The sequence below is a fragment of the Aquila chrysaetos genome, chromosome 4 (assembly GCF_900496995.4).
Source record: "Aquila chrysaetos chrysaetos chromosome 4, bAquChr1.4, whole genome shotgun sequence".
Classification (NCBI taxonomy): Eukaryota; Metazoa; Chordata; class Aves; order Accipitriformes; family Accipitridae; genus Aquila; species Aquila chrysaetos.
In genome coordinates, this window is record NC_044007.1 from 592086 (window position 1) to 615423 (window position 23338).

The following is a 23338-nucleotide window of genomic DNA, read 5'->3' on the forward strand; positions in this document are numbered from 1 at the left end:
GTGGCGCGGTACCGCGCCACCGGCGCCCCCTAGCGGAGCTGAGCGGCACCGCCACGGCCGGCGCGCATGCGCGCAAAGCCACCGCCCACACCAGCTTCGCTCGTCACCCTGCGCGCGGGGGGGCGTGGTCTTTTGGGGCGTGGTAAAGGAGGGGGCGTGGCGCGCGTACCCGGAAGCGGCGCCGTGGGCGGGGCCGAGTAGGTCCCGGTGCGGCGGCTCCCGCGGTGAGTGAGGCCGGTGGGAGCGGGGAGGGGGAACCGGGGATTATTGGGATATAGAGGGGCTAGTTGGGACGGGCAAGGGGGGACCCGGTACTGCCCGCTCCCTAGCCGGTGGGGAGCTGCTTGCTCTCCCCGGGGGGCTCTGGGACCTAGGGGTACCCCTCCGGTACACCCCCCCCGGTTCCAGCCTGTGCTCCCCTTCCCACTCCCGGAGGAAATTAACCCCCGTGGGGCTTCCCCGTGGAGACCCACCGTTGAGGGCGAAGCTCCGGTACCCGTTGCCAGAGCCCCCCGCCGCTGGGAAGCCGGGAGGGTCGTAGCCCACCCCCACGCCGGGCGGTGGGATTCCCTTCCCGGCTGTGTTTCTTCCCGAGGAAAAGCAGGGCGAGGCTTGCCTTCTTTCGACCTCCTCCATGACACGGTCCCCGCTCCGTAGGGGAGGCGAATGGGGTTGTAAAAGGTCGGGGTGCCACGGCAAAGCCGGGGAACGAGCCCTTTGGGACCGGTTTGGCCGGCTGCCTGACCTGGCCAGGGTGGAGAAGGCTCCGTAGGCAACGCCGGGCTTGGGGCAGATGGAAAAGTCTTGAATGTCAGCCCTCAAATCTTATTTCACTGAAAACTTGTTCTCGTCTGTCCCAGAGCTGGTCAGTTAAAGGAGCTGGACCCAACTCTACCCCCATGGCAGGGCTGCCAGCCCTGGAAACTTCGCTCCCTCGCTTTTCTTCTTGGTTTTAGGGACAAATATTTGGAGCGCGGCCTCAGCTCCCGCAGCGCGCGAGGGAATCGCTAACACCATCTCACCGAATCTAGGGGCTGTGGTTACAAACAGCGATTCCTCGCAATAACGCGAGGGGAAATGGCGTGGGGTGGTTTAGCTTTCTAAGTCTGTTTTGCTGATGTAAAATGTCCTCCCGTTTGCAGGTCACGAAGGAGGACGTGGAGGGGAGCGGAACCCGGGATGCGCTCCCTCCGGCTCCGACCTCTATAGGGACGGTCCTGGGGACCGATGGAAGCGCAGTGCCTGCTGCCTGCTGGCCTCTCGGAAGCAGAACTCGGGCAGGTCATCGTCTGCCTGCAAGGAACTGCTGTTTTGCCTTCCCCACGGCTGCTGTAGAGCATCTCCTCCACGTCGCTGTGCCCAGCGTTGGCTTTCCGACCTGGACCAGAACCGCAAACAGTCTTCTCCGTGAAAGTAAAGGCAGCGTGTAAAAATAGGTTCCCCAGGGATCCCCGGGTTTGAGACGGAGGAAGCTGCCAACTGCCTTCTGCTGGTGGGGAAGCTGAAAACACGGAGCATGATGGAGTCACGGATAAAACGTGAGTACAGGAGCGCGGTGGGAGCGGGCAAGGGGCTTCAGTGCACCGGCCCTGCCGTGGGAGTCTCCTTCCCTCTGGCCACAGCCCCCCTTCGCCTCGGGCTGCTCGTTCTGCCCGGTTCCAGCGCAGCTTTTCTGCGCCGCTTCCGTGGGGATGGAGCCGGGTGGGAAGTCTCTCTCGCTAATAAGGCTAAATTGCCTTGCCGGTGCCCCGGGGGGAGCTCAGCTCTGTCTCCGCTGTCTGCGGTGGAACAAACAGCGAAGCTGCCGGACCCGGGCTGCTGTAGATCTCTGCAGCATCTGGAGAGACGTACTGGTTGGGGATGGGAGGAGGGAGCGGTTCTCTGTGCACAGTAATTCCCTGCCCTAGAAATTAATCTCGGGCCTTGTCTCTGCTGCAAATTGCATAAGCTTAAATAGTCTCTAAATGTTTAAACTGGTGTTAAACCCTTGTGCATTTCCTATATTAATCCCAGCCAGCTTTGAAATTAATCTTCCCCCCCTGCCTTTTTTTTTTTCTTTTCTTAAGGGCAATAAAGAATTTTCTGGTTTAATTAAGCCACAGGGAAGGGGTAGCTTGGGGTGGGAGCAGGGATTACCTTCAGCAGCAGCACCAGGTCACGTTGGCTTTAACGTGACAGCGTGGCAAACATCTCCACAACCCCCTTGGAAAATGAAAACCCCTAAAGTGGGGCATCTTTCGGCCATGGGGCGGGACTGTGTGGCCGTTCAGGCAGACGATGCGAGGACAGGCATCTCCTCCTGGCCTGGAAGTGCTGGCCACAGCAGGAGGGGAGGGGACAAGAGATGCTGTCACCTTCCTCGTTCCAGCCTCGGTGACAGCCGCCGACGCTTTCGAGGCAGCGTGGCGTCCCCTCGGGACCAGGCGTCCCGGTGGGTCTTTGCGTCCCCGCGTGAAGGCACGTCCTCGGACGAGGGGCTGTGGCATCGCGGAGGCCATGTGCGGTCACTGGCCCCGTGGTGCTCTACGGGCTCTTTGCAGAGCGCTTGCAGGTGACCTGCTCTGTAACTAATTAACCTTATTATGACAAAGGCCCTAATGAGAAATACACTGCTCCACAATAACAATTAGGCTCTTGGAGCACAGTCGCTGGCTGGTGGTGTGAGGGAGCAGCTCTGGTCCACAGCAGCAATGCAGGCGCCTGGCTCGCCGCTGGCAGGACCTCAGTGGGCTCCGTCCCGCTGTCGGATTGACCGTTGGGGCGGCCTTTTTAATAGGGACCCTGTAACCTCAGGCAGTGGCGGGTGTTTTGCTTGGGGATGGTGCCCCGGGGCCAGGACAAGGGCCGCTGTCGCCTGCGCTCCTGGGGCTGTTCTCACGTGGCAGCTCGTTAGCATGACTGGGGAAAACTTTGCCAGATATTAGCTCTTAACTGACGGCATCCGTTCACCTTCATAGAGCCTCATCTGGTGGTGGGATTCAGCGGCGTGACCACGGGGGCACAGGGCTCCTCCAGCCCCTGACCCTCAAGGATGTGCCCGTGGTAGGTCCCACGTCGCGTCAGCCCCGTGCGGGTTCCCCAGGCACCTCAGGCGGTGCCAGCACCCAGCTGCAGAGCGGAGCCCATGCCCTGGTGCTGCTTCCCAGCCCTGGTCTCAAATCTCCAGTGTAATAAATCCCTCCTTCTCCTTGCTCCAGCGAGAAACCTTAGAGCCAAGTTCACCTTGACTCAGAGGCTGACGCAGTGCTGAGTGGTATTTGCAGGGTCTGCAGTAAAAAAACCTGTGAAGTGTTCAGCCCAGCTTGGGGGATGAGGATGAATGAGCCCTTGGGGAATAGGGAAGGGCCGTGTGCGGGGTGTCTTCATGTTCAAGGTGAGTTGTCTTGGGTGGTGAGCCCAGAAGAAAGGGTTTTGGTAGGTGCTTGTTGAGTGGGAAACAAAAGAGCCAGTGAAGCTTAATTTAGTTGTGCACAAGGCTCATGGAAGGATGGATGAAAATGCACAGAGGCTCTTCTGTTGCTGCTCTTGTTAGTCCAGGAGATGTTCAGAGAATACAAAAATCTTTGCAACTTGCATGTCTTGCTCAGGGCTTGCTACGACGTTGATGGATGCCACAACAGATAAGGACCCGCTAGTCCAGGAGCAGATCTACAATGCTTTGTGCTACCTGGGGGAGTCCGAGCCGGAGGAGATCCTCAACTCCTGTGACGAGTACCTCCGGCAGCATGACAAGGTAGGGGTCTGCTCTGCTTGGTCCTGGGATTGTCAGCAGCATGAGAAATATTTCCGGGCAGCTCAGGGATATTGGCTCTGTCAGCAAGTGAGGGAGATATCTGGGAGGATCTGGGTGACAAGAGTGGTGGACCAGCTGGCTGAGAAGTCTGGTCCAAGGCGCTGGAGTTGCGCAGGTGAAGAAATGGTGATAATACGCTCTCGTGGATGAGAAATGGAGTAAAACTGGTTGGCGGTCCAAGTCATTGCCTTTTCCTGTGCAGGCGGCGTGGTGGAAATGCTAGCTGGTCCCTGGCTGGGCAGCTCTGGGACATGCAGGTTTCGCTTGCCCTGGGGCAGCTGCGGTGCCTGGCTCAGCTTGGCTGACCAGCCGCTTTCTCCTTCCCTTTTCAGCTGGCTTACCCTCACCGGGTGATCATCCTGAAGGCAATGGAAACTGTGGTGAAGAACAACATTGCCCTCTTGGACAAAAGCACAGCGAAGGTGGTTATCTTCCTGGCATCTAATGAAATGACCAAGTCAAAGGTATGACCTGACAGCTCTAGCTCTTCCCGTTGTTGTTCTTGGCCAGGCCCTTTCTGCCCCTGATGCTGTTGTCACAGTAAATGCTGCGTGTCTGGGGCTGCCGCAGGGGTGGCAGTTACTGGGACCCCTTTCGTGGAAGGAAAGGGCTAATTACGTGTAGTCTTCCGGATTTGGGATGGTGGAAGGAGTAAGGGATGGGCTACGTTCCTCTCTCTGGGGAGAGATGAGGATGGTTTGGCTGATGGTTTTCTTCCAGCATGGCATGCATACACAGCTAAATAAAATTTGGATGCTGAAAAGGACCTGGACAGGCAGGTGGGTATTAGAGCAGGAAGGAGGCAGTGCCCTGAGAGGCTGCAAGTCCATGTGGGGAAAAGATCATGTCTGAATCTTGAGCCTGTTGTTTAGCCTGCCCTGTGCAATTCCGCACGGCGTTTGGAGCCAGGCGTGATGCATGGCATTTAAATGAGGCAGAAGCAGACTCCTGGGGAGGCCACGCTTCTGACGCGGTGTCTGTTCTGATGTGGTTTCCTCCGTCCGTGCCAGGAGGTGATCCGGGACTGGCAGCAAGCCGCGAGCAACGTCCTTGTTGCGGTGGGGCAGCGCTTCATCAACAAGGTGATGGAGGAGGTGCTCACCAAATTTCAGCCGGGGATCCTGCCGCACTACTTCGTCATGCAGACGTTTGCAAACCTCTCTGTGTCGAACGGTGAGTTGGCAACCTGCTGCCTCTGTGTGCGGCTGCTGCTCCGTGTCGGAAAGACCCGTGGAAGGGTTGTGTGCTTCGGGTGTCGTAGTTCACGCTGTACCCGAACGGCTCTGTGGTGGGGCACCTCCGCGGTGTCGTGCGTGCTAAGCCAGCCAGCGTGCTTCAAAACAAACTTCTCGGGATCTTACAGCTTAGACTTGATGCTGCTAAACAATCGAGGTGTTTGCTCAATGCACTCAATGCTCATTTGCAAAATGACTTGGTGAGGAAATGCACTGAAAAAAACCAGTGAACGCCAGTATGGCAAGGAGCAGTGCTGTCAACGTGAATGACTTCCTTGTGGTGTCCTTTATTCCCCTTCTCTTCAGAAGAGATGGGGCACAAGAAGAGGAAGGCCAGTGCTGCGGGAAGCTGGCATTGGGAGGAGATTTGGAAAACCCTGCTCTCTTCTTGGCTGCTCTTCACAGGGAGCTGCTGGGACTCTGTCACCAGCGCTGAGATGGGGAGCTGAGGGCAGTCCCTCATCTAAGGGTCACAGGGGAGCACGAGTGGGCAGCGTCAGCTGTCTTGGCTCATCTTGCAGCAGCCAGAGCAGAGCTCCTGATACCGTGCTGCTCTCCCTGTGGCTCTGGAAGTGGGGGAGCTCCGCTTGGAGCCCTGGGGAAAAGGGAAAGCCATGGTGGAGGCCTCGGCTCTGCCCTGGGGTGCTGGTACTTGTCCATGTGTCCCTGCAGTAGCTGGAGGAAGCGTTCCTCACGGGGGTGGAGGGATGCGATGCTCTCTGTCCAGCTGGGCAGAGGTTGCTGGAGCCCTGGGGAGGAGAGGGGCACCTGGCACGTGCCTGGCAATGCCCAGAGCGCAGAGGAGCTGAGTCCCTGTAAAAGTGCCCTGAACTTAGAAATCCAGTGCAGCTCGGGTTCACAGCTCAGCTGAGCTCTTTAAAATGGCTGCTGCTTAAAAGCAGCGGGAATTGGAGCTGCCTGGCCCTCGTCCTTAGAGAATTCCCTGCTGGGCTCTTGTATTCAGCCAGCCCAGAAAGACCAAGTTTAAAAATGATAATTCTAGGACGGGACTTATGAAAAGAAGTCTGGCTGCAGAAAGATTGGCTGATGCCAGCAGCAGGTGGGACGTAGCCCGTAGCTCACCGACTTTGAGAAGCAGTTGTGAATTTCAGGGGTGTGAGCTGTTGCTGCAGTAGAGCCGACTCTGCTGTGTGCTGGGGCTGTTGGCATCTCTTGTGTGGCAAAATCGGGCTCCTGGCTGCGGCGAGCTGGGTTTCTTTGGCTGCCCGTGCAATCCTGCTGGATCTGCGTCCTGCGTAGGCTGGGGCAGCTGCAGAGCAGCACTTGTGTGTTTGCTGCAAGTGAGCCTCTCCTGCTTCCTTCCCAGTGTTTGGAATGGTGCCTTTTCTCAACTCCATCCTCGGGACGATGCTGCCCATGCTGGGAATGGCCAAACAGGACCACATGAAGTCTGTCTTCTGCTACGGTAAGGTTTTTCTGGATCTTCTGAGACTGCAGTGATTTTTAGATGTGTTGTGGGAGGCTTTTTCCTTTCCCTGGAAAAGGAGGGACTGTGGATGGGGGCTGGAGAGGTGGCTCGGATGGACCTTTCCTGAATGTCCGGGAGCAGGGACCTGGCTGGCTCTGGGGAGGGATGGATGGCTGTCCGCTCTAGGTCACTGGGATCCAGCAAAAGTCTTCTCCATCTCCTGTCTCATTCCTGTCACTCCCATTTCGTAGCCCAGTGAGTACTGGTGCCTTTTGCTTTCTCCTCTGGCAAAGAGCACACGGATAAGCCAGAGCTGTCCTGACTCAGGTCGAGGTGACCGGCCCAGTGGGATGTAGAAGGAGGGAGGGATGTGTTACCTAAGACCCTCTCGTAAACCAGACTGTCCCTTTATTAAGACCATGAACCTGGCACCTTGCAACAGCGCAGGCGTTAGCCCTGATAGGAGTTGTGGGGAGGCTGGGATGCAGCAACGGTGCCAAGCCAGCTCTCGTGCAAGCCAATTCTGTAATTCTCAGAAGCCGGTTTCAGGATGTGACACTTTTGGTGGGCTGGCAGGATGTCACGGGGCTTTCTTCTCGTGACGCCTTCTTCCAGCCCTGGGCTTGCTGAAAGCCACTGCTTGTTCAGCAGGATTTGATGTGGAAATACCAGCACTGACACAGCTGGCAAACAGCCTACTTGGTCGTCCCTCGGTCTCTAGCTGGAGCTGATCCACCTTCACCTGGACACGGTGGCCCGTTGCAGTTGGCTCCTGGTCCAAGTTGCTTTGTGTTTGTTCACCAGTGAGATGTTGTCCTGAGTGTGGGGCGGTAGCATCTGCACCTCGGACTGCAGGATGGTCTGCAGCCCTCAGCGGGCACGACATGACAGCCTTGTGAATATCCAGCAGAGGATCCTCAGGATTTGTGGTTTTCTTTCCATAGCTGGGCAAAAATAAAAGGTGGTCTGGGGGAGCGCAGGTTCAAGGGCTCTAACAGATACCACGGGAGCTGCTGGAGCACACCACTGGTGCAGTCGCTCTTATCTCTTGCTGATACTTGCATCCAAGGCCTGGGAATGCTGATGTGGCTCTGTGTGTCGAGGAATGAATGGGATGAGTGGGAGCCACCCGAGCAGCCCTGTAAACTGCAGGGATGGATGTAGGACTATGTTCAGCAGCATCTTTTTCTCCTGGAAACAATGAGGTTTGTGTCTGAACTCGTCACTGGGATCCGCTCCAGTCCAGTAACAGTCTTACGCTGTCAGACTTGAAGGACTGCTTCAACTTAAGAGCTCTTGTTCTATTATGTTGAGCTCAAAGCAAGAACGTGCAGCTCTCAAGCTCTTTCTGTCCAGGTGTGTTCTCAGAAAGTCAAAGCCAAGGTCAGGCAATCTGTGAATATGAAGCATCCTCCTTCAATCAAGTACAACCAAACCCCTGAGCTGGTTTAGCCACGGAGGTTGTTGGTGTTGGCAGCTCAGGTAGTTTAGGCTGGCTGCGGGTGACTGCAGATAGTGGGCTATGTGTTTATAGACGGGAGGTCTGCTGCTATTCCTGTCCGAGACGGCTTATCAGTGGTGCCTGGCCCTGTGGAGAAAGGAATCCTTCTGCTCGGGCATGGTGGGGAGGACCAGCATGGCCCGTGGGGCTGGTAAAACTCAGTTCTGAGGTTTGGGTGGCTCTTCCCAGAGCAGCCTTCTGCCATCAGCCGCTCTTCCTCCTTCATCACTTCCAGCAATCCCTTCTTTTGGCTTTCTGCTCCCTACTCTCCCTGCTTGGTCCCGAGAAATGTGACGTCCCGGCTTCACGCGTGTTCCTCCCAAAATGATGGTGTAGCTGCTGCCGCCGAGGCATGGTCAGTTCGTTGCTCTTGCAGCATACTTGCAACCTATTAATCGTATCCTAAAGCACGCGAAGTCTCTAAAGCATTGCCAGTGCTGGGGAGCGCGGGGGGATGAGCGTATTTAAGGAGCCCAGTGCAGGTCAGGAGCAGGTCCTGCCCTGATCCCAAAATCCCTGCCTGCCCATGGTCAGCCCCTCGCCACTGCTTCTGTCCACTGCGGATGTCGGAGCGTGCAAAAACCTGGGCTGAGGGCTTGAGTATAGGCAGGTGTGCCTCCCCAGACCTTCCCAAAAGCGTGAGGAGGCCATGGCGTGGATATTAGGCTGCCAGGAGGGGATGTCCCGTCTCCGGTAGCTGCCTGCTGCCAGCGGGGTGCAGCTGCCTGCTGCCAGCGGGGTTCAGCTGCCTGCAAAACTCAGAAGACGTTGCCTGCGGGCGTGCTGGATTTCTGGCTCCGTATGGTTTCTGTATAAATTTTTTTTGCCAAAGTTTTCAATATCTGAAAGGCAGATGAGGTATCTCTGGAGTCAGCACAACCATGCAAGACAGGCAGATCTTCTCAGGGTGGTTTTGCTGTTCCAGGGTGGCCCAGTGCAGGGGGACAGTGGCAGGGAGGTACCAGGCTACAGGATAGTTACATGGAACTTGATCTGGGCTGAATGCAGGGATGGTGACGTGGATGCAAGGATGTGATGCCGGCTTTACCACTCTAGAGGAGCCAGCAAGGTACCGCTTTCTGACTTGGGAGTGGTGCTGCCCTCGGTGGCCCCGCTGTAGGGAAGGGAATGAGCTTCCCAGCTGTGTCCTAAAACCTTGCTGGCTGGAGTAGGAATTGCCCCGGGCTCCTGGCTACAAGCTTTTTTTAAAAAAAAAACCAAACCAAAAAAAAGTAAAGCCAGCTGTAATATTGCCTGTTGCCCTTGCATCCACCTGGCTTTAAGCTGGGGGAGGACTTCTAGGTGATGTTTTTGGCTAGAGATGTTCACTTTTGTCAAGACAAACCTCTCACAGGAACTTCAGGAGGGCTCAACCTAAGCAAGGGTATTTTGACTCCAGCCTGAAGATGGAGTGAAAATGGAGTCTAGATGGGGTCTAGATTTTGTTCCCTGCTCCAGAAAGGTGCTGGGTGTGACGGAGGTGAGCTGGGGACCTTCCTGACACCTCCGAGGTTGGTACCGGTGGGAATTCAGTTTCTGCCCAAAGAGCAGCCAGACCTGCCCCGCTGTAGGCGCGTTCCCGGCAGTGTGAGCTCTGCTTTGCAGCGCTGGACCCTTCTGCTGGTGGTCCGTCTTCCCTGCGGCACAGGGATGTCCCGTCTGAGCCCTTCCCATCTGTCTGAGCCGTGGGGAGCAGGTTGGGGGGTTCCTGACCCCCAGCAGAAGACCAGGGCTCAGCCCGGAGGGGGGTGATGATCTCTTCCAGCAGGCAGGGCAGTACTTGCAGTACTCCTTTCTTGCATGCTGCTGGCTGGGTCACAGGAGGGAGGGTGAAGAGGCATGTGATTGAAATGATCTGGCTTTGGTACGAGGTCGCGGAGTGACTCAGCATCTCTGATCCTACCGGGTTGAAAATAAACATCTGCCGTAGGCGAGGAGGGAGCGGAGGCTGTGCAACCCCTGCCGCGTCAGCCTCCGTGTGTGGTGCTGGCAGGGTCCCAGGCTCTTTCCTCAGGAGCCCCCTCTCCTCCTCTTCCTCCTCCTGCGGGAATCTGCTTCCTCCTCTGGGTGCGACATCGTGGGTGCATTGATCTTGTGCTCGGCATGGGGACCCGGAGAGCTGGCATGCCCTTGAGTCATCTTGCATTCTCGGGGGGCCATGTCAGACTCTCTGTCCCACGGGCATGAGGGCTCGGGCACAACCGGGCTCCAGAGTCCCCAGCGGATAGCACGGGCACCTGGCGGACCGCACCAGGCGGTCGCTGTGCCAGAAACGCTGCGCTCCTCCATCACATCTTGCTGCGACATGGGGCCAGCCACTTGTTTCCTTCAGCCTCCCATCTTCTCCTGCTATCTTACTGCGGGGAAACCTCCTCCCTGGGGTACTTCGGCGTTGTGGGGCTTTTTTCTTTGCCCCATTTAGTGTGGGATGTGGCTTGTAAGGTCTCCTTCCCCGGAGGAGCTGAGCAGGCTCCTGCTCAGAAACTGTGGCAGGAGCGGGGCTGCCGTGCCTGGGGAGGGACGGCTCAGTCCCGTGGGTATCCCATGGGTGCAGCGGCCCCTTCCCTGGGTTGCTGCTGTAGGATCATCCGCAGGAGCTGTCCTTCTGTAGCAGGAGAGGGGCCGATGAGCTCGTCCCAGGCAGGCTGCTCCCGATGTCCCTGCTTGAGCCAGGGCTTGGGCCAGGTGAGGTGCGTCCATCCTTGAGCAGGCTGCGATCCTTCTCCTCTCCCCTGTGCCTCAGCGTCACCCCTCACAGGTCCCACTCTGGTCCTCGGTGGCCCGAGGTGATGCTGGCAGCCAGGGCTCTGGACCTGACCGGGTTGGCAGCACAGCTCTGCAAGCCCCAGGCTGCTTCCTTCGTTAGGAAACGGCCAGCAAAGGGTGAGGAAGCTGGAAGAGCCTCGCTGGGCATTAGTGGATTAAGGAAGGGAGCACATGCGTGCCCCCAGCAGCACGTGGAGGGAAAGCAGGGTCCGTGCAGGTGTGCTCCGGTGCCTGGGGGTCCCAGGGACAGGGCTGGAAGGAGCTGACGGATGGGCAGACGTCCAGTTGGGGCTGTGGGTTGGACGGGGCTCAGCCTGGAGAGGTTTGTGCTGATCATCTGGAGCAACGTCCTGCACAGGAGCTCCTGAGGCTGGGAGCCTTTTTGGTGCGCTCCACTGTTGGATAACTTCCAAAGTAAAACTAGGGAGGTGTTTGGAGCCCTCGGGAGACGTCAGCTGAGACCTGCTCCTGGTGTTAGGTGATCCCTCAGCTGCCCCAGGAACTCTGTAAAGCTTTGGGGAACCCGTAAAGCCGTGGCAAAAGCTTCCTCGAGGCGGGGAGATGGAAGATGGGTATCCCCTGCAGTCAGCGGCCTCTAGCTGAGCCTTGAGCATCTGAGCCAGGATGCGTGCCTTTACGTAAACGTGCTCTTGTCACCGCTCCAATTCACAAGAGGAAAAATAAGATGTGCTCACATGCAGTGCTTGCTGGCCCAGGGACCAGACAAACTTGTTGAGGCGCGGTGCTCTGGCTTGCCTGTGGCTGCGAGGCTGTAGTAGGGCTTGGCTGCCCTAGCTGCTAACGAATGCGTAGAAATAACCCATGTGGCAAGTCCGGGCTCCTGTGGGTCAGTGGAGTTGCGTCTCCGGAGTTGGTTACATCAGCCCTGGCCCAGGAAGCATAAAGCAGCCTGTATCTCTGGCGTGGCTGCCTGCCAGGATCCCTCGTAGCCAGGGCACCTCTTGGGAAGTCTCTCAGCCTGCCAGGGAGAGTCCTGGTGCATCTGCTATCCCTTGAGATGCTGCCCAGTAAAACAGCACGTCAACCATCTGCTTTCTGGAGGGGCTAGAACAAACACCGTCTTGTACGCCTGGAAAATCTAACTGCGCGATCTGTCTCTTAGCTTTGCAGCACTTCAGTGAGAGCATCCAGGAGTACTTGGCAAACTTGGACAAGGCCCCGGACCCCACGGTCAGGAAGGACACCTTCTCGAATGAGATCTTCAGTGCGTACGAAGTGCTTTTCAACAGCTGGCTGCAGCACCGGGAAGCCAAGGTGGGGGGACGTGGGGCACGGTGGGACCTCCCTGGGTGCGGAGTCGGGGGCTCTTAGTCTGACATTGGCCTTGCGGGATCTCAGCTCTGCTCTTTCGTAAGGACGTGGCCCCCAGAAGAGCAAGCCCTCGGCTCCCATTTAGGGCTGGATGCTTTTCTCCTTGTGTCCTGCAGCTCTGCTCGGTTCCCTCTGTCCTCGCGTCCCAATGTGACACGTGCGGAACGGGTCCCTTGCTCCCCATTGCTGGAAAGCAGAGGATGGGGTGCTTCTGCAGCCCTTTGGGGCACAGTCAGGGCATACGCCACAGCTGGGAGATGGCCGGCCAGGTTTTGTCCTCTGCAGGCATGGCTGACTTATTTAGGCATCCACCCTCCTCTGCTGAGCACCCCTTGTGCTTAGACTGGCAAAGCCAGACAAAATACTCTCCCTGCCTCTGCTCAGAGTCTCCTAGAAGCATCAGGAAGAGCAGCTCCGTAGCAGCGGAGCAATGCCGTGGCAGGCCTCTCCGTCCAGGGTTTGGCCGCGCTATTAACGCACGATCTCTCCCTGCAGCTGAGGCTGGCCGTGGTGGAGGCTATGGGACCTATGAGTTACCTGATGCCCAGCGAAAAGCTGGAGGAGCAGCTCCCTAAGCTGATTCCAGGCATCCTCGCCCTCTACAAGAAGCACACGGAGGCCTTCTACATATCCAAGGTAAGCAGCTCTGAGTGCTGGTGTTGCTGGCTGAGGACTCATCCCCAACCCTATTGACTGGGAGCTTTGCTGGGGCGTAGGGTGGGTAGCGTACCTCTGCCCGCTGCCACGGGTTGGGCTGTGGTTCAGCGGTGCCGGAGGGACGCTGAGCAGCAGCTCTGCCCATCCCAGAGAGCAGCGTGCGGTCTCGTGGGAAAGCAGCAGCAGCAAAACCATCTTAGTCCTTACCTTACCGATGGTGTCACGCAGCTCGTGCCATGCCTCCACCCAGGTGGACTGGGCTGCGGCTGCCTTTTCCACACAAGATTCCCTTTCCCTGCATTGTGATCCCTCTTGCTACTGAGCCCGAGCCTCAGGTGGTTGTGCCCAGTGATCTGGGAGGATGGAGTGGGCTGCAGCCCATCTCTGCTGCCATCTCTGGGCGCTCTGCCGTGTGCCCGGTTCTCACCATGCACCCAGCCGTGGCTCGCAGCGGCCAGCGTGTCTCTTCGTGGCTGCCTGCCACGGCATCGGGGGAAGAGGCAGCTCTCGGGAACGCCTGAGCTGTGTCCCCCCGTGGAAGGTGGATTATGCTGCTCGCTGCCGCCGTGGTGGGTTCGCGATCACTGCTCTCGCCTGCAGTCCCCCGCCTTGGGCTGGCATAGCATGGGGGTCACGATCCTCTGTCCTCCTCTGGAGCCCAAGTGTTTTCCTGATGCTAACTGCAACCTGGTCTCTTGCTGAGCAGAGCCTCTGCCAGATCCTCGAAGCTTCTGTCAACATTGGCAGCCGCAGCCTTGATGTGCAGCTGGACTCTCTCCTGGGCACCCTGCACCCCCAGGTAAGGGCTGGGCAGGGACCGGCTGCCCTCAGGAGGGTGCTGGGTTAGGAAAGTGGGCTTCTTGCGAGGTGTAACGCTGGAGCCTGGCTGTAAGCTTGGTCTGCGGGGCTCAAGGCTTCCCCTGGATCTGCTTGAGAAGGGGGCATGCAGCCTGCTCGGCTTTTCTGTCCCCTGGCCGTGCCTCTCTGAGGCTCTCGGCTTCTCTGCCGCTCCCCAGCGGTGTTGCCAGCTCTCGGGCTCTGGTGTCTGATCTATTGAAGGAGTCATGTGCACAGTCATATTGTCTGAAGTGAGAGCAGCTCTGGCTGCACAGTTACGCAGCAGATTGAAAACAAACACCTCAAAATCAATGGACCTTTTAAAAAGCTTGCTCTCTGAGAATAAGCGAAGGCACTGACTCGTCACGGAGCAATAACCGTGCAGCAGCGTGCAGGAGCCATTCTCAGGCTGCTGAGTGTGGACTCCTCCTCAGCCATTCTTCAGCTGTAGGGGTGCGAGGTCTGTTCTATTACTGAACTCTTAAAATCGTGCTCTCAGGGCTTAAAACAAGTCTGAACGCTTTTTTTTAATACTTAAATGACTGAGAGTCCTGGAAGTGTCTGGCAGAAAGGCTGTCGTTTAAAATACAGACTTTACCAAAGCAATGCATAACAACTGAATGCAATAACGGTGCCATTTGTAGGAACTGCTTCTTGATGATGGGCTTTGACAGGCAAAAGCTGCTCATGGCTGCAGAGGGGCAGCTCTGGGGCTGTGAGATGTGGCCGGCCTCAGACAGCAGCTCTGGCTCAGTTGCAGACCAAAGTGTCTTTTTGGCAGACCAGAATAAGAAGGCACACGTTGTCCTTGCTGCAGTGTAAATTGAATTAAGAGCCTGAATTATTTTAATAGCACCCAGAAGGGTTGACTCATTTTGAAGAGGTTCCAGAGGAGATGGCCAGTGGTCTCAGCTGGGTGGTGGGGCACGTTTAAACAAGGAAGGTCCCGCAGCTCCTGAGCAGGCACTTCATTCCCAAGTGGTGTCCCTGAGATGACTTAACCTGCTGCGAGCACAGGCAGAGCTCTGCTCGGCCAGCAGCGGGCAGAAAGCACCGCTCTGGGCATCCGTGTCATGGGATGCTGTCACCCACCAGCCCAGGGCTTTGTCCACCCTGAATCTCAGCACCACGCACGGCTTTGCCTCTCCAGGGCTGGGGCTGCAGCCTGCCAGCGCCTGTTCCAGGTAACGTCCCTGACCACAGCTGTTTCTCCAACAGATTTGTGCTCCTGCAGATCCATCTGTTCCCCTGACTGTTAAAAATCACACTGAGGTTCTTCGATGCTTCACTGTCCTGGGTAAGGGATGACGTGGCGTGGCTGTCCCAAAGCCTGCTGTGCCGGCAGGTCAAAGCCCTTGGAGCGGTGCGGCTGTGCTTCACCGTGGCTGGTGTTTTTCCTGGTGTTTCGTGGTCCTCTCCAAGGAGTTGTGTGCGCTGAACGGAGGGGTTTGTTCCCCCTGGTCTCAGCTGGGGGATATCGTGGACATCTCTTAGCCGTGGGGGGAGATGGGAGGGAGGGGAGGGTGGTAGTTTCCATCCTGGCTCTAGCCCGTGGCTTCAGACTTGCGGAAGGCAGTAGCTTTGCGTGTCCCTAAAGGCTGGCATCCAGGGAGAGCATCTCTAGCCGGAGCTCTTTGAGGAAGAGCACGGGGCCACCTCCGCTCCCCTGGAACTCACTGCTGGCTCAGGCCTGAACATCCCCTTCCAGGGACCTTCCCAAAAGTGCCTGGCTCAGTTTCAAAGGTTTCTTCAGAGCCTTTTGAGCTGTCCCAGCCCACTGAGACCTCTCCAGGAGCCAGATTCTGCAGCATGCCCCGCCTGTGGTCAGGGGCAGTAGATGTAATTTAACTTTGCGGATACCCTGCTCCTCCGTACTCCTTGTTGCTGTATCTTGTGTACAGCTAATGCAGTTGTTATCCCGGGTTACTGCAAACATTCGGAGCACAGCAGGTCCCCTATGGTTGGCCTGAGCAGGAGATGCGGGCTGACTTACAGCGTACATGTTCCCAGCCTGCGCATGGAGCTCCGTGGCTGGAGCCCTGCCTCCCCCAATTTCGGCTCTCCTCACCAAATGGCTGTGGCACAGACAGAAGTGTGTGCAGTTGCCAGAAAAAGAGCAGTGGTGTGACAAGCTGCTGCTGAGTCACGGGTGATGTCCCTTTCTTGCTAGCGTTCATGAAGGCAAACCTGCAGCCAAGCTGCCTTTGCCTGAGCAATCTTCAGGCTACCCTGCCTCGGAGCAGCCCATCCCTCCCCAAACACGCCTCTCGAATGCCCACGAGTGTTGCTCCAATTTCAGCATCCATAGACTGGTTTTATTTTTAACAATCAAAATGTTTTGACAGACGGAGCAGCACTTGTTGGAAGGTATAATTTAAACTCCTTCAGCTCCCTAGAGAGCGCAGGAAATGTGCTGAAAGCACCGGAGAAAAGCTCAGATCTGGATGTGAAGAGCAGGATGGGCCGGTTAGCCTGGCTCACGGGGTGGCATGGCACCAGGTTGCTTCCCCGGGGAGCTGCCTGGCCAGGAGAGGAGGAGCGGTGCTTTCCGAACCGCACACCATTTGATGCAGCAGGCAAAGCCCTGCCGCGCGTAGCCGGCACGCAGCCCCCCCATCGCACGTAGGGATACGTGGGACGGGATGGCTCCACATAGGGGATGCAGTGCCCACATCCCAGATTTTTAGGCTGTGTGCCAGTGCCCGTGACGGTTGGTTTGGTTCCCGCAGCCTGCTCGTTCCCTGACCGCGTCCTGGCCTTCCTCCTCCCGAAGCTGGAGAGCAGCAACGAGAGGACCCGCGTGGGGACGCTCCTCATCATGAGGCAAATCATCAACAGCGCCCGTGAGTACCGGGGCGGCTGCCACCCGGCCGGCTGCGATCCCTGTCGGGGTCTCGAAGCGGGAAGGTGTGGAGGGGCTCCAGGAAGGCTTTCTCCTTCCTCCGATGGGTCCTTTTCCATGAGTCCCCTTGTTCCTCTCCTGGGACCTGGGATGAGTGGGATGAGGAGATGAGCCCATCCTTGGCTGCAGGGTCAGGGAAGAAGGAAGCCAGTCTGGTGGCCTGGCCAGCTGGGAAGGGGGCGAGGGACAAAGCCCTCCCTGTTGGGGAAAGGGGATGTTTGGGATCAGCAGCTCTGTCCTTGGCAGCTCAAGAGCATCCCTGAGCTTCAGAGTCTGTCTTCTTTGTTTCAGCCTCTCAAATGGAGATTAAAAAGCCCTTTATCCTTTCGTCTATGAAACTTCCTCTGCAAGACAGCAACAATAAGGTAAGCTGAGCTGCTCTTCCATGGGGTACTTCAGGGGTGGGGGTTTATTTCTGGGGCCCTGCACAGCCGTGCCCCCTGCCTCTGCCAGCCCAGCTGTCCTCCGCTGCCTCCTCCTGATGCTCATCTCTCTCCTGGCTGGGGTTTTGGCAGTCCTGCCAACATGCCCAGAAGATGCCCCCCCAGTAACGGGGGAGCACACGGGGACTCGTTTTCCGTCTGTGCCCTGTGCAAAGAGCACGTCTGAGCGTAGGCAGCCCTGCCTAGCAGGGAGTACGTGAAACGTGGTCCTGCCCGCAGCTCTGCGTGCGAACAAAACTCACGGCCCTGCCAGGAGCACCGGGTTGCCGGTGACTCAGCTCACGCGATCTCAGGGCGCGTCCCGTTTGCAAAACACAAACTTTGCTTTGCCGGCCGTAACCATGTGCGGTGGGTGGTGTGGCCGTGGGCTCCTGTCTGGTCCCCTCCGGACAACCCCACAGATGTGAGCGGCGGGCAGCTGACCGTGTTGTCCTGTGCAGTGCCCGGTTGCTTGCTGGCAGAGCCCAAACCCAGTTGAAGGGCTGTGTAGGGCCCGTAATAACGTTCCCCACTACCAAGGAGGAGGTGGTGAAGGGCAGCTGCGAGGAGGACCCTGCAGCAGGCAGAAACCCCCCTGCTTGCAGCTTCTCCCCTCCGCCCCGCACCGATGCTGGTGCCGCTGCTCTGCCCGCGCAGGTGAAGCGGGCTGTGGTGCAGGTGATCAGCGCCATGGCTCACCACGGCTACCTGGAGCAGCCCGGCGGGGAAGCGATGATGGAATTCCTCGTCCGCCAGTGCGCCCTTCCCTCGGATGCGGTAAGCACATCCAGGTGGGGTAAAACTCCTAAAGGAAGGTACCCAGGTGGGACTGTGCACATCTGTCGCTCCCTGCAGCACCAATTTAGGCAGACCCGTGGTGGAGACAGCCCAGTACCCAGGTCTGTGGATGCGCGGCGCAGCCTGTAGAGCTCTCCCATCCAGCCTCTGGCCCCCGCTGTCCTCAGCAGAGCCGTGCAGCTGGCAGAAGCCTGCGTGCTTTGCTTTGCTTCGCCTGTGGCCTCTCGACCCTGAACCCTCCCCAGGGCAGCCCTTGCTCTAGGACCAAAGCATCTGAACCAACTATACCCCCACAGTTCTGTCCCCGTGCAGGCTCCCTACCTCAGACCCTCAGGATGTTCCCCTTGCCGTCCCCACCGCCTCAGCCCTCACGCAGCAGCGCTGCAGCTTCCTCCCCATCTTTCCCCCGATGACGTGTTGTGGTTCCTTCCTCTGGAGCAAGGAGGAGCGGGGGCAAACCTCAGGAGCGGGAGAGATGCCATTGGGACAGCTGTCCCTGCATCCAAAGGATGCCAGCCAGTACACGGGGGCTGCGCTGGCAGGACCTCCACCTCCTGCCCCCCATGTAGCCATGTGCAGAGACATTGGCACGACTAAAAGCACCCTTGGGCTCACCCCTTTGCCCCTCAAAGTGGAGCAGGGGCGATGGTTTGGGCTGCAGGAGCTCTGCAGACCCCTCTGAGCTCCATGGGTAGAGCTGGAGCGTGTGCTGGAGATGGGCCACGAACCAGGAGGTGCTTGGGTTCTGTCCATTCCTTCCAGCACACTGTTTGCCAGGCGTGCCATCTCGATGGCTTGGGAAGCGTGCTTGGCGAGGCAGTCACCCAGAGCTGCTCCCTGCTGCCTCTGGCTGCCAGCCCTGCCGCAGCATGCGCGCTGAACTGCGCTTTCCCTCTCTTCTAGCAACCCAAAAAGCAGCCGCCGGATGCTGATGACCTCACTAGTGACAGCGTCCAGAGCATCAGCGTCAATACCCTCTTTCTCCTTAGCACGACCGTTGACAGGATGAACAACGTGAGTGTGCACAGCAGTCTGCCTCTGGGGCGGTCAGTGCTGGCCCCAGGGCCACCGTGCATGCACCGTGCGCTGGGGGTCCTGCGCTGCTCTCGGCGCAGCTTGCATGACCCGTGCGACGTGCAGGATGGCCCGTCTGCCAGGCAGGATGGGTCGTCACCGCTCCCAACCCTTGTAGGAGCTATTGCCGCTATTCCCATCCCTCTGGGAGCAGGGAAGAGGTTTGGGTTGGGAAGCTGTCCTCCCAAGGACCCGTGTGTATCCTCCCCGCAGGCTTCTTCAAGGCTGGAGCAAGGCAGTGGTGCTGTAAGTCCTCAGTTCAAGAAAGACGTGAACCTGTTGGAGTGAGTCCAGAGCAGGGCCACAAAGATGATCCGAGGGCTGGAACACCTCTGCTGTGAGGACAGGCTGAGAGAGTTGGGGGTGTTCAGCCTGGAGAAGAGAAGGCTCCAGGGAGACCTTATTGTGGTCTCTCTATACTTAATAGGGGGCTTGTGAGAAAGATGGGGACAGACTTTTCAGCAGGGCCTGCAGCGATAGGACAAGGGATAAGGGTTTTAAACTGAAAGGGCAGATTCAGACTAGATCTAAGGAAGACTTTTTTTACGCTGAGGGTGGTGAAACACTGAACAGGTTGTCCAAAGACGTGGTTGATGCCCCATCCTTAGAAACATTCAAGGCCAGGTTGGATGGGGCTCTGAGCAACCTGATCTAGTTGAAGATGTCCCTGCTCATTGCAGGGGGGTTGGACTAGGTGATCTTTGAAGGTCCCTTCCAACCCAAACCATTCTGTGATTCTATGTAAGGGAACACCCTCAGGCTGGAGCTTCAGTGCTGCTGGAGTAGAATACAGGCAGCGGAGACGTCTCCCTTCCCTTAGCCAGTGCTCTTGTTCAGGGACTCGGGGATTTTCCCCATCAGCAAAAGGCCTTTGACCTGGCATCCTCCCCCTCCTCTCCCTCTCGGTCCTGTCCTCTGGTGCAGGGTCTCCATCCCGCAGTCGGGCTCTTGCCGGCTGCCCTGCACCAGCAGGCAGGACGAGCGCTATGCTCCCTTTCTCCCGGCAGGTTTTGTGGCCGTATCTCCTGGAATTTGTGACCCCGATACAGTTCACCAATGCCCTGACCCCGCTCTGCAAAAGCCTCATGTATTTGGCCATGAAGAAGCAAGAGGAGGGAGAAAACGCATCCCTTATCCGTTACGACCTGAATGGTCAGTACCGGCCTCCCCCAGCAGACACTGGGGTGCACAAGCCTGGGACTCGTTTGCAAACCAGGCAGTCGCTGGCCTGCTTCGTGGGCGCTTGGTGGGAGATGCTGTCTTATGCTTTTTTTTTTCCCTTCTGTTTGTAGCAAATCTTCCTTCGCCCTATGCTCTAACGACGAGACTGCTGGTGAGTTGCCTGGAGGCAGAGCTCTTCCTTTCTCTGGTTACCGGCACGTCCAAAGAAAGCACCCTTCCCTCCCCTGTCCCAGATGGACTAAGAGGAGCCTGCACCGAGCCTGCCCCAGCAAACAGGCAGGGTGAATGCCCCGTTTTGCCCTGCTGCTCCAGGCAGAGGTGCCCGTATCCAGACCATCGTGCACCTCTTGGGTTGGGTGCAGCCCCATCCCCCTGGCACACAGGAACGTCTCCGTGTGGGTTGTGAAAGCTCAGACTCCCTCTTAGACACCCAGAGCCACGTAAGTGGGGTGTGCTGCAGTGCAGATCTCCAGCTGTTCTTACAGGGCTTTGAGGAACTGTTCCTCAGCCCTGGGGAGGCTGGGGTTTGCTCCCCTTAGCCCAGGGATGAATCCAGGGTATGGAGGGACGTTCTCTCCTGACAACATTTCTCTATCAACAGCTAGAGCAAAAGGAGGAAGCGGTAGTTTCATTGAGGTGTAGTGATCAGTTGCTTCCCAGTATTGCAATTCCTGTGTTTTGTCTCATGTTTTCTGACTCACAACCTGGAGATTACTTTGCCCTAACACCATTTGTTCCATCCCCAACCTTTCAGGTTGTATCATCACAGCCGTACGTAGGAGACTGCCGGGGGACGGCTGCCCTGCGTCTGCTCAACGTATTGCATTACAGCGTCCACCCCACGCTGGACCAGCTTTGGAGCAAGAAGGTCCCTCTCTTAGTGGAGCACATAGAAGGTAGGAAGGGGCTTCTGCTCGGGAGAAACTCTCTGCCGGAGTCACTTTCTCCAAACTGGATTGCGTGTGCCTGGACGCTTGGGGGTGTCCAAGAATAGGGTGGGGTACTGCCCACGAGCCTGATGACCCTTGGTACATTGAAGCTCTCTGAAGAAGTGCCATTTCCTATCTTAATAAGGACTTTAATCACCCTGGTGCCACTAATTCCTACCAGGAGTGCCTTTGTGTCAAGTACAGGACACACAACATTTGAAGGATGGTCTGCCCCTGCTGCGTGACGTACAGTGAGGATGAGAAACAAGTGTAAAAATGTGCTTTCTCCTAGAGAACACGGAGAAGTCCCTGTCCCAGAAGGAGTGGGAAGAGAAGCTGCTGCTGGTAAGGGTTCCTGTGCCGGGGAGGGAACGGGGCGGTGGGACGGCAAGCGGCAACCAACTCCAGAGCTCCCCTCGGCTGGGCTTGCCAGGGCTTCGCGTGCAGGACAGCAGCATGGGCTGGGTCTGCAGAGGCAGATGTTCACCCTCGCCCACCCTGACCATGGTGGCAGAGGTGGTCACTTGTTGTCACACTGCCGGGTCATGCCGCTTCGGAAGCGGAGATGCAGGTCAGCGTAGAGGGTGACTTGCAGTTCCTGCAGGAAAAGTTAAAACTGAGCTTTCAGGCTTGCTGGTGGGTCAGGGAACAGCGGTCCCAGGAGTGTCTCCCCACTTAATTGGAGAGCCTTAAAATAGGGCATGGAGAAGCAATTAAAATTGGGCAGGGCTCATCCTGCTCCTCTGATGATGGCAGCGTTACTTGAGTGCAGTTTACCTTGGAAGAGACCTGACCCTTGAGGAAAAAGGCACATTTCTGGAGGGGGGTGGGCAATAGGTGGGCAATGGCCGTGTGCTGGCAGGATCTTCTCTGGGGTGGGCAGCCTGCCTTCCGAAGGGCCGGGCAGCCTCCTGTGGTGATCCAGGGGGTGCGTCCTCGCTCGGTGCAGACGAGGGTCCGGGTAGGTCTGACACAAGCCCCCACATGCTTTATTTATTGCATTGCTCTCACCCCTCCTGGCTGGGGCTCCTCGCTTAGCTAGGAACAGGTTTGTTAGGACGCCTGCGGCTGACGGCTCTTCCTCCCGCAGTTCCTCCAGGAGACGCTGGCGGCCGTTTCTGACAACACGTGGATTTGCCACTTTGTCACGGAGATGTGCAGGCAGCTGAACAGCTACAACGGCTTCCCGCTGGAGAAGGTGATCGGGGCGGGGGGATCGACGGGCTGGCAGTGCCCGTCCTGCCGCGGCGTGTTAGCAGGGGCAGAGCCAATCCAGCCCTCGATGCTTTCTGAAAGCATCCTTCTGCCAACAGCTTGGCGCTGGGAAAGGGGTGTTAGGAGGGAAGAAAAAATAGCAGGAGGTTAGCGAGGTGGCTAGGCAGGCTTGAAAATGAATACTGGTCAGTCCACAGCCGAATCGCTGACTCGAGAGGTCCCGGCCAGGCTGTGTTGCTCTGCCTGTGCTGGTCAGACCCGATTCACAGTCTCTGCAGCTTGTGTTACATCTGCTGCGAACGGGCCTGTAATTAAGCTGAGCAAGAAGCGAGCTGAACCAGGCAGAGAGCTCTCTGGTGCAGAAGGGAAGGAACCAAATGACCCCGTTTTCGACCGCACCGGTGCAGGGGTGTGCTGCGAGCGGTAACCTCCAGGCTGGCGAGGGCAGAGGACAGGGGAGGTCTCGCTGTGGTGGGTCAGGATGGAAGAGGTCTCCCGCGGGCAGGTGGCTGCTGAAGGCTGTGGTGTTTCTGCAGGGACGTAGGAGCAGTCGGAGCTGAGCCTGGCTTGGCTGGTCACCGGGGGCTGTAGAGGCATCACTGGAAAATCTTTGTCCCTCTGTCGCAGTGACTTTGTTTCTCCTCTGGGCAGGAACAAGGGTTTTGTTATACCTGTTCCTGGCTCTGATGAGCGCAGTTGGCTCTTCCTTGGACCGAGCGCTGCTCTGCGATGGGATCTCTGTCCCGGTGCACCCTGGTGCTCCGAGTGTCCCAGCTGCTTACAGCCGGACTCTGTCCTACACCTTTGCTTTAGGGCATGCGCCTTCAGGGCGCCGCGAGTAGTAATCTGTGTGTGACCAAGCTCAGTCTGCCTGCGAGGGCTTGGCAGGGTTTCACGGGGTGGTAACGTTCCTCTTGCTCTTCCAGAACTTCCTGTATAAATGCATCGGGACGACGCTTGGGGCATGCACCAGCAAAGACCTTGTGCAAAAGCAGCTCCAGGAGCTCCTCGAAACGGCCCGATACCATGAGGAGGCAGAAAGGGAGGTGAGGAGTTGTACCAAACATCCCAAGGGTCATCCTGACAGACCAGGAGAGCAGTCCTAGCATGCTGACCTCTCTTTTCCGCTCCCACCATGCCTGGCCTGGGCTTGTATCTCCTGGAGAATGGCTTGTAGGGTAGGTTGCAGCATCTGGGTGAATGTGCCCAGAAGAGCAAAGAGAGCCCACCTGCAGCAACGCAACGGCAAGAGGGCTCTGAAGCTGG

The 23338-nt window shown here is 57.7% G+C and overlaps 1 protein-coding gene across 2 annotated transcripts in view; it reads left to right on the plus strand.

Moving 5' to 3' along the window:
• Window positions 1-136: 136 nt before the first annotated feature.
• Window positions 137-23338, plus strand: part of MROH1 (maestro heat like repeat family member 1) — a 57653-nt gene continuing 34451 nt past the window's right edge. For both annotated transcript variants that reach the window (XM_030011076.2, XM_030011077.1), the window contains exons 1-20: window positions 137-224; window positions 1143-1538; window positions 3588-3733; window positions 4126-4257; window positions 4804-4966; window positions 6356-6454; window positions 11848-11999; window positions 12552-12692; window positions 13420-13512; window positions 14769-14847; window positions 16280-16393; window positions 16744-16817; window positions 17532-17651; window positions 18576-18686; window positions 19754-19898; window positions 20039-20079; window positions 20683-20824; window positions 21150-21202; window positions 21948-22055; window positions 22999-23118. In XM_030011076.2, the coding sequence (XP_029866936.1) occupies window positions 1517-1538; window positions 3588-3733; window positions 4126-4257; window positions 4804-4966; window positions 6356-6454; window positions 11848-11999; window positions 12552-12692; window positions 13420-13512; window positions 14769-14847; window positions 16280-16393; window positions 16744-16817; window positions 17532-17651; window positions 18576-18686; window positions 19754-19898; window positions 20039-20079; window positions 20683-20824; window positions 21150-21202; window positions 21948-22055; window positions 22999-23118 (2055 nt within the window). In that variant the 5' untranslated portion in view covers window positions 137-224; window positions 1143-1516. The remainder of the gene's footprint in view (window positions 225-1142; window positions 1539-3587; window positions 3734-4125; window positions 4258-4803; window positions 4967-6355; window positions 6455-11847; window positions 12000-12551; window positions 12693-13419; window positions 13513-14768; window positions 14848-16279; window positions 16394-16743; window positions 16818-17531; window positions 17652-18575; window positions 18687-19753; window positions 19899-20038; window positions 20080-20682; window positions 20825-21149; window positions 21203-21947; window positions 22056-22998; window positions 23119-23338) is intronic.